Source organism: Scyliorhinus torazame, chromosome 3 (genome assembly GCF_047496885.1).
Source record: "Scyliorhinus torazame isolate Kashiwa2021f chromosome 3, sScyTor2.1, whole genome shotgun sequence".
Classification (NCBI taxonomy): domain Eukaryota; kingdom Metazoa; phylum Chordata; class Chondrichthyes; order Carcharhiniformes; family Scyliorhinidae; genus Scyliorhinus; species Scyliorhinus torazame.
In genome coordinates, this window is record NC_092709.1 from 304,924,100 (window position 1) to 304,937,458 (window position 13,359).

The 13,359-nt window shown below is 39.9% G+C and overlaps 1 protein-coding gene across 6 annotated transcripts in view; it reads right to left on the reverse strand.

The window, feature by feature from the left end:
* The window catches only part of LOC140409219 (histone-lysine N-methyltransferase NSD2-like), a 137,479-nt gene that overhangs the window by 119,897 nt on the left and 4,223 nt on the right, over positions 1-13,359 (reverse strand). For 5 of the 6 annotated variants that reach the window (XM_072497500.1, XM_072497497.1, XM_072497496.1 and 2 more), the window contains exon 2: positions 4,847-5,553. In XM_072497500.1, the coding sequence (XP_072353601.1) occupies positions 4,847-5,524 (678 nt within the window). In that variant the 5' untranslated portion in view covers positions 5,525-5,553. Of the gene's footprint in view, positions 1-4,846; positions 5,554-11,340; positions 11,360-13,359 lie in introns of those variants that run through there. The other variant, XM_072497499.1, reaches the window with a different exon arrangement.

Here is a 13,359-nt window from a genome sequence, read left to right on the forward strand (position 1 = left end):
TCCATCAATTCTATTCCTTATGGGTGGCACGGTAGCAGAGTGGTTAGCACTGTTGCTTCACAGTGCCAGGGTCCCAGGTACAATTTCCACTTGGATCACGACCGGTGCGGAGTCTGCACATTTTTCCCCGTGTCTGCGTGGGTTTCCTCCCCGAAATACATGCTTGTTAGGCGAATTGGACATTATGAATTCTCCCTATGTGTACCCAAACAGGCGCTGGAGTGTGGCGACTAGGGGATTTTCACAGTAACTTTATTGCAGTGTTAATTTAAGCCTACTTGTGACAATAATAAAGATTATCTTATCTCAGCTTGTTTAGTCTTTACACATCGCAAGTCTCTCATAACCGGTAGTGTTTTATTCAGTTTCCGATGCTGCCTCTTTAAAGCCTTCACATTCTTCCTAAACCGCGAGGTCCAGAATTGAACACAATTCTCCAGCTGATGTCCAACCAGTGCTTTAAGAACATTTGGCATACCTTCCTTGCTTTTTAAAAAAAAAAAAAACATTTGTAATTCTTGGCTTGATTCGTATGGAAAGAGATTTTTAAACTAAGCTTCCCACCTTGAAGAATTAGTGAACACAGTGCCAGGGGATCTCTTTTCCTACACTGACTTTAACATTGTCTATATTGCCTCTCCTTATCCTTTCTACAAGAATGCATCACTTCACACTTACTTGTATTTAATTTCATCTGCTATATGTCTGGCCATAAAGAATATGTACTCTGATTGACAGACGGTGACAATTGGAGTCACCGGGGATCTAGGCTTTTTACCATATTTATCAACAACTTGGGCTAGATGAGCTGGGACACAGCAATCGTGCAGTGGTTTAAATTGGAACAACGTAGACAGATTAAATGAGTAGACAAAGCTAAAATCCAAGCAGGAAAGTGTGCAGTCCCCCTCTTATGGATCAAAAATACTGAAGGCCAGTGGTCAAATACAATAAGGCTAGCAGATTAGTAGCCTATATCTCAAGGGGGATAGATGACAAAGGGAAAGAGGTCTTCAGTGTCAGAGCTAATCTGGAATACTGTGTTCCATTTTGGGCACTCAGGGTTTTACTGGGGAAAGGTGCAGATTCACAGATAGGGGAGGGTTGATTTCATTGAGGCATTCAAGACATCAAAGACATCTGTTAGGATAGACTAAGAGATTGCCAATTTCCTCTGGTGGCTGAATCCAGACCAAGAGGATAGGAAAGACATTTACTGCAAAGGGAGACATTCGACTTATAGCATCCATATCAGCTCCCCGTGCTCCATCAGTCCCATTCCCCCTGCTTTATCCCCATGGCCCTGCAAGTTTATTGCCTTCAAGTACCCATCCGATTTCCTTTTCAAATCATTCAATCTGTCGTTCCACAACCCTTGTGCTCACTGAGTTCCAGGTCATTGCTACTCTCAAATAAAGTTCTCCCCCATCGCCCGCATCTCTTACCCAAAGACCCCTTTTTTTTTGTTTTTTTATTTGTTCATGGGACTTGGGCATTGCAGGCTGTGCCATCCCTATTGCCCCCGAGGGACAGTTGAGAGTCAACCACATTGCTGTGGGTCTGGAGTCACATAGGCCAGACCAGGTAAGGATGGTAGATTTCCTTCCCTAAATGACATTAGTGAACCAGGTGAGTTTTACGACAATTGACAATGGTTTCATGGTCATCGTTAAGACTTTTAATTCCAGATTTTTACGGAATTCAAATTTCACTATCTACAGTGGCGGGATTTGAACCCGAGTCCCAAGAGCATTACTCTGGGTCTCTGGTTTACTAGTCCAGTGACAATACCACTACACCACCACCTCCGCTCCTTAGGCCATCAATTAAAGGAAAAAGATTTTTTCCTTGTCTACTTCTCAATACCTCTAATTATAAAGCCCAAGATACTTTATCGTCTTCTGCAAAAGCAAAGTTCACAAGTCTTTGTTAAATTTCATCTGCTACTTGTCTGTCCATTCTGTTAACTTATGCCCTGTTGCAGACAATTAGTACCATCCTTACTGATTGCCACTCTTCCAAATTTGGTACAATTGTTGGATTTCACTCTAGTTCTTCAAAACACAACAGTGGTCCTGTCACTAACCAATGGGGAACACCAAACTGAAAAATAACTATTTACCATGACTCGCTGTTTTCTGTCCTTAAGCCGATTTTTAAACCTGAGCCATAACTGACCCTCCTATTCTACAAGCCTCAATTCTATTAACCAGGCTTTTATGTGGCATTTTGTCCACTTGATTTTAAGGAAGCATTTGACAAGTCCACAACATTTCCTTCGTCAACCTTCTGATTTAATTAGTCAAACACAATCTGCCTTTTACAAATCTATGCTGGTTCTCCTTAATTAATTCAAACCTCTCCAAGTGCCTGTTGATCACCGAAACCTTGCTTACCATGGATACTAGTCGTTAGGACTGCTCCAACACCCTTTCTTGAATCAGAGCATGGTACTAATTAAGTATTCTGGCCATGTCCTGCGTCTCGAGCATATATTACCCTCTTTGTCCCTCACAGAACCCAGTCCATCTCTTATTATTTACATGATAATAGAAGATTTTTGGGTCCTCTTTTATGTTGATTGCCAGTTTATTTTCATATACTCTGCCATTCTTCTTTTCCTCTTCATCTCCCCTTTCAACATATTGTATTTGACCCGTTTCTCGCTTGAAGAATTGACCTGGCATGCATAATAATAATAATCTTTATCGTCACAAGTAGGCCTACATTAACGTTGCAATGAAGTTACGGTGAAAAGCCCCTAGTCGCCACATTCCGACACCTGTTCGGGTCCACAGAGGGAGAATTCAGAATGTCCAAATTGCCCAATAGCACGTCTTTCGGGACTTGTGGGAGGAAACCAGAGCACCCGGAAGAAACCCACGCAGAATGTGCAGACTCCGCAGACAGTGACCTAAGCTGGAAATCGAACCTGGGGCCTTGGCGCTGTGAAGCCACAGTGCTAACCGTGCCACATCATACCCCTCTTTATTTCATCGCATTCTATATCTCAACCATTAGCCAAGGAACTGGGCTTTGGTTCCTTTAGCTTCCACCCTTGTTGAAATGCAGCTAGCCTGCACTTGAAGCATCTCCTCCTTAAAGATGAAACATTGTTCCAATACAGATAATCATCGTTGGAATCAGGCCATTCAGGAGTGAAGCACTTCTTCCCACAATAAGCGGTAGAATTCTGGAACACTTTCCCATAAAAGGTTACGGCTGAGTCAATTGAAGCAGTTAACGCCGGCTTAAGAGTTCGGCAGAAAACTACTCACTGCATCAAATGTTCAATAAACAAAAATGGCTAGTTTAGAATTTAATACAATCCATTCCAAACATATATTTATAACGTATTTCAGAATGTAGAGTGCACAAAAGGGAAAAAGCACCCACATTAAATGTAATTTCTCCAGCATTTTATGAGTACAGATAGCAGCAGTACTTTTCTTGTCTTTTAACAAGAGCTCAGGCCTTTCCAAATCAATAACAGATTTAATTCAAAATTTGCATACAGACCTTAAAAATAAACATTTTCCTGGAACGTCAAGAAAACTAAAAGAAATACAATCACCTGGAACATAACTCATCGAAAAATACTTCAAAGTGGGAGAGCAATTTTCAGGCACGTGCTAAGAATTTGGGAAATGTTTCTGAAAACTACAAACTACCAGATTGTCCAGTGTGCCAAATGTAAGAATTTCCTTTTTCATAATTTAGAGTACCCAATTATTTTTTTCCCCCAATTAAAGGGCAATTCAGCGTGACCAATCCACCGAACCTGCACATTTTTGGGTTGTGAGGGGACGGGATCAAACCCAGGTCCTCAGCGTGTTAGGCAGCAGTGCTAAACACTGCGCCGCCATGCCGCCCAATGGTTAGAATTTCATGTGGTTAAATATATTTACAAGAGTTTGAATAAATCTCTAAATGTTTCAAATACAAACTGAAAACGTTGGAAACACTCAGCAGATCATAAGAACTAGGCGCAGGGAGCAAGAGGCAACATTTGTAGTAATTTGTTTTTTGTAATAATTTCAAAGCCATATTCCGATTTAAGTGAACCACCAGAAAACCTACCCAGGTAAATTTGTGCAGATTTCCAACACTTGAAAATATTTAAAATCTGGAATTTTGTAAAATAACAAAATGATGGAGTGGATTTATTTTCTGAGACTGTAAAGGGCATCTGGTATCAGACGTGGAGGGCATGCAAAGGAATTGCCATGACTTGAAAAAATTCAATTTTGTTAAGCCTCTTAAAAAGATCAAATAGTTATTTCATATTAAATATGAATTTCATGACTTGGAGCAGTTTTAATGTTGCAGTCTTTGTATTTAAATGATGTATGAATAAATTAAGTTGTAGTTATGTCAAGATATTGTCATTTGGATTTACCCTGAACCTCAAAACGTGAGAAGATTCCCAAAATCTGAACTTTGGTTCAATTGAGAAGATGGATCGGTAAAACTGTGATGATATTTAAAGCATGGTACTGAAGCTATGTGATAGAGCTTTAAAAAGATGGCCTTCATATTGTTGGTACATATGGTACACCAGCCAATATGTCCAAGTAACTAATCAGTAATTTAAATGTTTTGATGCAAATAATATCCTGTCTAAACAGTCTTGCAAATATAATTTTATAAGTTATGCTTAATTCATCTTGATGTTAACACATGCTACAGATGCTCCTCCTTACTATTACTATTCAGGAATATTGATTTGACAACAGAGTGACACGCTTTTAAAATAATTCACATCATATTTCAGCTACAAAAAAGGCAACCAGCAATAATTTGGCGATAAACCTGCCCACAAAAGGCTATGACTATCCACACTCACCGTTTCATGTTCCTCAGGAGAATCGGATGTCTTGGACACAAGTGCCACTTGAGCCAGACTTTGCTCAAGTAGCGCATCATACTTCATACTTCTCTTCCGCTTTCTTTTCTCTCGATTTTTATCTTTGTCTTCATCCTTTTCTTCTTCCTGCTGTGCAGACTCAGGGTCACCTATCTGCAGATCTCCACAAAGTGAGGATTCAAATAGCGGCTTTCCATTCAAGTAAGTTTTAGTAATCCTCAATTTAATCTCGGGTGAACCACTCTTTTTAGGTGTTGTTCGAGGTGGTGTTTTGTTCCCTCTGTTCTCTGTGGAGCATTCAATTGGAGAAGATGCATGCTGGGATGGTGGGTCTTCAACTACATCTGCTGCACCAGAATCTCCATTTAACACAAGAGAAGTTAAATCCTTTAATTTGTCTGATGATCTGTAAGCAGAAGCTGCATCATGTCCATTTATTCGGTGTATCACACCATCCTGAAGAGCAGCTGATAATGGTGTGACAGCTTTGTCAGTCAGTATGGAGTGCTCAGAATTCACTTCACCATTTTGACTCTTCTTATTAGTAATACTAAGGATCTCGGGAACCTGTTTCATAGTTATGGGATTTATCAACTCATGTGCCAGTGGACGGGAACTGCCCATTACACTCTGTGGAAGTCGGTAGGGTTGAGCCATGTTGTACAGGTGTTAGTAGTCTCAAAGAGCTTTAGGTGGGCAAAAAAAAAAGAAAAACTGATTATAAAACATATTTCTGTAATAAAGAAAAGTTGCAGTTGACAAATACTTGGAAGTGTTACACTACTAAAATATTCAGCACAAGAACAGGAAATCAGAGACGGTTATACACCAGCTGAGCATGCTGCCATTCAATTAGATAATGACTGATGTTCAACCTCAACTCCACATTCTTGCTCAATTATCACATCCCTCGGTTTCCTTACTGCCCAGACGTATCACTCTTGAATATACCAATTGACTAAACATTCAAAAGCCCTCTGCGAGAAGATTCATAACTCGCTAAGTGAAGAAATTCCTCATCTCAGTCCTAAATGGCTGACTGTCTTTTTTTAAAATCGAGTACCCACTTTTTCCTCCCCAATTAAGGGGCAATTTAGCATGGCCAATTAACTACCCTGCACATCTTTGGATTGTGGGGGTGAGACCCACATAGACACGGGAGAATGTGCAAATTCAACACGGACAGTGACCCGGGCCAAACCAGAGTCCTCAGCGGCGTAAGGCAGCAGAGCTAGCCACTGCGCCACCGTGCTGTGCTGCCCCTGGCTGACTGTCTTTTGAGGTAACCCAGGCTATACTGTACAGAGTGGGGAAAACAGCTCTCAGGTCAAGATCTCAAAACATTTTATTTAAAGAATTTTCAATGAGATCACATCTCATTCTTCGGAACATCAGATAAAGACCCATTTTGCTTAATGTCTCCTTCAAGGACACTCCCCTTATCCCAGCAAACAAATAGAGTGAAATTTGTTGCACCCCTTCTAAATATAATGTCTTTTGGGTGAAGACCAAAACTCTACACACAATACTCCAACGTTGGTCTCACCAAAGCCCTATATAACTGCAGCGAGGCTTCCCCCTTGAACTAATGGCTAACAATCATTTGGCACCCTAATTGTTTGCTCTACAGGCACGTTAACCTACTGTCATTTGAGTACAAGAGACCCCAAATCCCTCCACAAACCAACATTTACTCATCTTTCACCTTGTAAAAATATTTTGGTTTTCCATTCTTCTTACCAAGTACATATCTTCATGCTTTCCCAAATTATATTCAATCTGCCACCTCTTGCCAATGCGGTCTCTTTCCTTCCTCTTCACCATAGTTTATTTCCCCGCCTAACTTTGTTTCGTCAGCGAACTGAGAAACACTTTGGATCCCTCATTTAAGTCATTGATATAGATAGTAACTTGCTGAGGCCCCAGTCACATTCATTTGCTTAGGCCCAGTCATTGTGAAAATGACCAATTTATTTCCATTCTTATTTTGTCCATTAACCTCTCCTCAATTCATGCTAATATGCTGCCCCATCCCATAAATCCTAATCTTGTATAAAAACCATCTTCGTGATATTTTCATATGCCTTCTGAAAATTCAAAACAACCTCATTTATCTATTTTTATCCTCAAAAATCTCAATGATCATCAAACATGGTTTCCTTTTCATAAAACGGTCTAATCATAACAATTTCTCAAATCCCTGTTAACACATTAAATAACTGTAGTTTCCTGTTTTCTCTGGTCATCGTCTTGCACTTCGAATCAGATACTATTTTATTTTACAGAATCTACAGAACTCCCAAAAATCAATGCATCCATCATGTCTTCTGCCAACTAAACTCTCAGGTTTGAGCCATCAGGTCCAGGTAATTTGTTGGCTTTTAGTCCTATTAACTTTTCCTTTCATTAATATTAATTACATTCAGCTCTTCACTCTCATTGGCTCACCACAATTCACGGTATTGTGTCTTCTACTATAACGACAGGCAAACATTTATTGACCAACGCTCCATTTCCTTATTCTCACTATATTTTTCCCCTGGCTCTGTTGATAAGGGACCCACATTTACTTTCAAAAATCTCTAAAAGATGCAAACTCCCTAAGGAACAAAACACAATCCAGATAACCAGGGAATTAGGACAGAAAGAACATTTAAGACACCTGAAGTTAAGAGAACAGAGACCAGGTACTGTTCAGAAGAATTCAAGGAAGAGTAAACAAAGTGTTATGAGTTAAAGAGACAATTGCAGTAACTAGATTTAAACTGGGACAGCAGACTTCAGAGGTAAATGACACATTTGATGTTATTTTAATACAGTCTGGCAATCAAGAGTTAAAGCAACTGTGAACAGTTTGCACAGCAGTCAAGACAAAGAAATCAGAAAGGGGTTGGTGTAAAATCCTGGACTGGAGTAGCTGTTAAAGAGTCATTTGTAAATTCTGGACTAGATTTCGGAATGCAAACCGCTAAGGGAAAGCATGACAGAAGATTTGAAAGCACGTTTTTGGTAGTGCAATTTGGAAACGCTTGCGTAATCATTACCTTGAGAGATTCAGATGAGACACTGGAACAGAGTATGCATATTTGACCACTATCGTTTGCGTGCTTAAAAGAAACTTGTGAAGGGCAGCCCGGTGGCGCAGTGGTTAGCACCGAGACTGCGGCGCTGAGGACCGGGTTCAAATTCCGGCCCTGGGTCACTGTCCGTGTGGAGTTTGCAGTCTCCCCGTGGGTTTCACCCCCACACCACAAAAGGTGCAGGTTAGGTGGATTGACCACGCTAAATTGCCCCTTAATTGGAAAATAAATTATAATTGGGTACTTTAAATTTATTTATTTTTTTAAAAGAAAAGGAACTTGTGTGAATGAGACTCTTGCAGCTGAAGACATACGTGGTAATCAATGATAATATTTAAATCTGTCTGTATTTGTTGAGCTAAGGGGAGTAAAGGACAGGGGCTGATTTAGCACACTGGGCTAAATAGCTGGCTTTTAAAGCAGACCAAGGCAGGCCAGCAGCATGGTTCAATTCCCGTACCAGCCTCCCCGAACAGGCGCCGAATGTGGCGACTAGGGGCTTTTCACAGTAGCTTCATTGAAGACTACTTGTGACAATAAGCGATTTTCATTTCCTATTGTATTACATTCCATGTTTAATGTTTTTTTCTGTTGAAACTCATTAGCAGTCCTGTGACTCTGTTCCTCCATATTTTATAAAAGTATTTTATAAAGTAAAAGTTATTTTTGAGCCAGAGTTACATTCGAGAATCTTCATAATTGAAGTTCCACATATCCGGAATGATTCTCACAAATCTGTCTACTCCTCCTGCTGCCTCAGGAAGGCAGACAGCATTATCAGAGAGACCCCTCCCACCCAGGCTTTGCTTTCTTCCAGACCCTTCCATCAGGCAGAAGATACAGAAGTCTGAAGACCCGCACATCCAGACATTGAAACAGCTTATTCCCCACAGCTATTAGACTCCTTAATGACCCCCCCCCCCCTCTCAGACTGATCTGTTCCCTGTAAGAACACTATTCACGACGCCCTATGCTGCTCTTGCTCATGTATTTGCTTGGTTTGGCCCCTTGTTCCGCACTGTAACCAATCACTGTTTGTCGATGTATCATTTGTCAATGTACTCTGTTGATTATTCTTTTTTTGTCTACTATGTACGTACTGTGTATGTTCCCTTGGCTACAGAAAAATACTTTTCACTGTACTTCTGTAAAAGTGACAATAAATCAAATTTTTTCTGCACTCTCTTCAATGCTTTCACATCTTTCGTAAAGTGTGATGCTTAGAACTGGACACAATACTAGACCGGAGAGTGAACTAGTGTCTTACCCAAGTTCAATGTAATGTCCCAGCTTTTCTATCCTATGACCTTATTAATAAAGCCCAGGATACTGTGAGCTTCATCAACTGCTCTCTCAATCCATCCTGCCACCTTCAATTACTTATGCACATATACACCCAGGTCCCTTTGTTCCTGCACCCCCTTTTGAGGTGTGCCCTTTATTTTATGGTCTGTGGTTTCCAACCAAAATGAAATCATTTCACATGGAACTTCATTTGCCACTTGTTTACATCCGTTTGAAGTTCTACACCATCCTCCTCACAGTTTATAATGCTTCCAAGTTTTGTATCATCTATTGGCATTTTGTATCCTCAAGAGAGGGTATATTCACTGTGACCTATCCAGCCTTCTGTTTAATATGACATTGAATACTTCACAGGATTTCCAATCAAAATATCTACTAACATCTAAAACTATACACAATGTACATAGACACAAAGCAGTAGACGAACAATCCCTATCACTCAGTTAATTAAAAAACATTCAAGTTGGGTTCCAAACTGTACAACATGATTGCAGTAGGAATGTAATTGAGGTCTTAAAATGACTTCAACAATCCTAGTTAAGTAGGACTCTAAATCAGTTGAGTTTCAACCAATTGCCACACAGCATCCCCCCCCCCCCCCCGATTGCCAATGCCAAATAACGAAGAACAGGAAATAGATGATTTAATTTGTGAAAGAAACAATGTTTGTTCATCAAGCAATGCAAGGTCAAAATTTTTGAGGGAGAAAAAACATCGGGCTCCTTAATAGCTGTATAATTAACAGCATTGACCAAAATAAATGATTTTAAATCCAATCGTTGTTAATTGATATCCATTGCAAATCGATATGTGATTGGCCACAATGTCTCTTGGTTATCAAAATAAGAAAAACAGCTCAGGTTCGGTATCACGATTGTTTGTTCAAGTGTATGTGAGACTCTCAATTAGTTGCTAAAGTCCATTTTTGACAGATGATTGGACCAACTTTGGATATGGAGTCTGCCACATCTAACATTACATTATTGGGGGTGGCACGGTGGCTAGCCAGGTTCAATTCCAACCTTGGGTGACTGTCTCTGTGGAGTTTGCACGGGTTTCACCCCACAATGAAAAGATGTGCAGGTCAGGTGGTTTGGCCATGCTAAATTGCTCCCGTGTCCAAAGGTTAGGTGGGGTTACGGGGATAGGACAAGATGTGGGCCTAGGTAGGGTGCTCTTTTGGAGCATCTTGCAGACTCGATGGCCGAATGGCCTCCTGCACTGTCGGGAGTCTATGGGCCGAATGGCCTCCTTCTGCACTGTAGGTAGTCTATTTCTATTAATAGTCACTTGGGAGAAGTGCCATCCATGGAACTATAGTTCAGGATGTGACAATTTTAGGAGGTGACAGAAAACTAAACTTTCTTTAACCAAAATTTTCTTTCCTCTAAAACCAAAGTCCCAAAGCTGTTAATTCTAACTATTTATTGCACCCTTGACTGAAGGTCTCTTGTGGAAATCAATAGCTAGTCTGAAAAGCAAAGTATCTATTTTGTAATTTTCTGATGTCCTCTTAGATCTCCTTGCGCAATGGCTACCAAGGCACCTTCAATATTACCCATCAGGGGAAGTGACAGATAATAGTCTTCTCCTGTGGCACGGCACTTGGGCTTCATTTAGCACCTCTCTTGGAGACATGGAGCTCACTGTGTGCCAAATGATTTGTGTACGGCACTACAAGGCATGATATCAGTGATGTTATCCAAAGTCAAGTGGTCACCATCTCGGCGTCCCAAAATACTTTACAGCCACGAAGTACTTTTTTGTAGTCTAATCGCTGTTGTGATACAGAAAACACAGCAGCCAGTGTGCCCACAGCAAGGTCCTGCAAACAGCAATGTGATCATAAATAGATCATTCTGTTTAGTTGGCTGAGGGATATAAATATTAACCAGAACACCAGGGAAAACACCTGCTCTTCTTCAAAACAATGCTATGGGATCATTTATGAGACACTAGATGCAGAGGACCTTTTTTAAAGTCACAATCAAAAGATGGTCTAGATTGAATTCTCAAGCCTCTGGAGCACATTGTAAGTTTCCACAACATATTAGATACAATGTGTTACATCAAAATAAACAGCCTTACTTTGACAATTTCCTTGACTGCGAAATCCCAGTATCAACATGACAGACAGCAGAGACCAAATTATTTCCCAGGGTGAAAGGACAATTGATGGAAGATCAATAAACTTGGGCAGCTATTGTGCACCTCCTATCAGATAGATCGGTAACAGGCATACCTCACCGACTGCCATACCAAAAAGAAGATTTTAAGAAAAAAATTAAGTGGGGAAGGGAAAAGAACCAAGTTATATTAAAATTAGATTTCATTACATAATGACCGAGACAGTTGTCAAATTGTACTGCTGTGCACTTACTACAAAACCACACCACCAATAAAGCGTGTCAATTATCTAATCCTATTTTTGAACTTCATTTTTAAATAAATGTTTGCTGAAAAATGCTTATTGATTTGCAACTGATGATAAATTGAAATTTCCAAAGCAGAAAACTTGTTGTGAGGTTATAGTATGAGTATATTTATTGCAGCTTGATTTTTACTTGGAGCTTAAGAAAACCGGTTACATTTTCCAAAAATCGAATTAAGGGTGAGAGTAGTGTTCCATTATACAAGGCAAGGTTGGGAAGTCCAATGAAGAGTGGTGAAGTGGTAGTAGGAGTAATAGAGGAACTATCTTGTCCAGGAATAGTTTATCTTGCGTAATGATATAGCTGGATCGCAGGTGGGAGTGATGCCTACTGTGGTTGATAAACCAGTGGAAAATCAGACAACTGAAGTGTTGAAGGACGAGTATCCTGAGATTTTTCCGGATTGTGTAGTAACAAGGTCGCAAAGTCAAAAGTTAAGACAAGAGGAGAAATCAAAGAGTGAAGAAGTTTAAGTGCAATTATCAGAAACAATCTTTGATCAGATGGTTGTAAAAGAACAAGAACAGGTGGAGGATGAGGCAGATATTTTTAGTTCAGGAAAATTGGCGGAGTTACAACAAAAAGATATAGAAATAAAACAGAAGTGGATACCAGTGTGTTATTACCATAAAAGTGATGTCCTGAGTGGAAAATGGAGGCCTTTACATATGGAGGCAGATGAAAAGTGGGCAGAAGTTCATCAAGTAGTATTGCCGGTAGGGTATAGAAAGGAGATGTTGCGAGCTGCACATGAGGTACCAGTGAGAGATCATTTGGGAATAAGGAAAACTCAAGCTAAAATACAAAAACATTTTTATTGGCCTGGACTACATAAAGATGTAGTTAAATTTTGTCAATCATGTCAAGATAAAACCAGCGCCCTTAATACCCATTCCAGCATTTGAGGAACCTTTTACAAGGGTCCTAATTGATTGCATAGGATCACTTCCTAAAACAAAAAATGGGAATCAATATCTTTTGACGATAATGGATGTGTCGACTAGGTTTCCAGAGGCCATTCCAGTACGCAATATTACAGCTAAAAAGATTGTGGAGGAGTTATTTTAATTCTTTACTAGATATGGACTACCCACAGAAATACAATCGGATCAAGGATCAATTTTACCTCCAGGTTATTCAAAGAAGTTATGGATAGCTTAGGAATAAAACAATTTAAATCAACTGTGTACCATCCAGAATCGCAGGGAGCGTTAGAAAGGTGGCATCAGACATTAAAGACAATGTTGAGGGCTTATTGTCACGATTAACCAGAGGATTGGGATAAAGGAATTCCATTCGTACAGTTTGCAATTAGGGATGCACCTAATGAGTCAACCAAATTCAGTCCTTTTGAACTAATTTTTGGTCACGAGGTAAGAGGACCACTTAAATTGATTAAGGAAAAGTTGCTGAGTGAGAAATCGGAAATTACATTATTGGATTACGTGTCAAATTTTAGGGAACGATTAAATAGAGCAAGTGAATTGGCTAGATAACATTTAAAAGTTGCACAAAATGTGATGAAATGGGTAGCGGACAACAAATCCAAAGTTCGTATTTTTGCCAGTGGAGATAAAGTTTTAGTGTTGTTACCAGTGGTAGGTGAAGCTTTAAAAGCTAGGTTTTGTGGACCGTATCAGATTGAAAGGAAATTAAGTGAGGTGAATTATGTGGT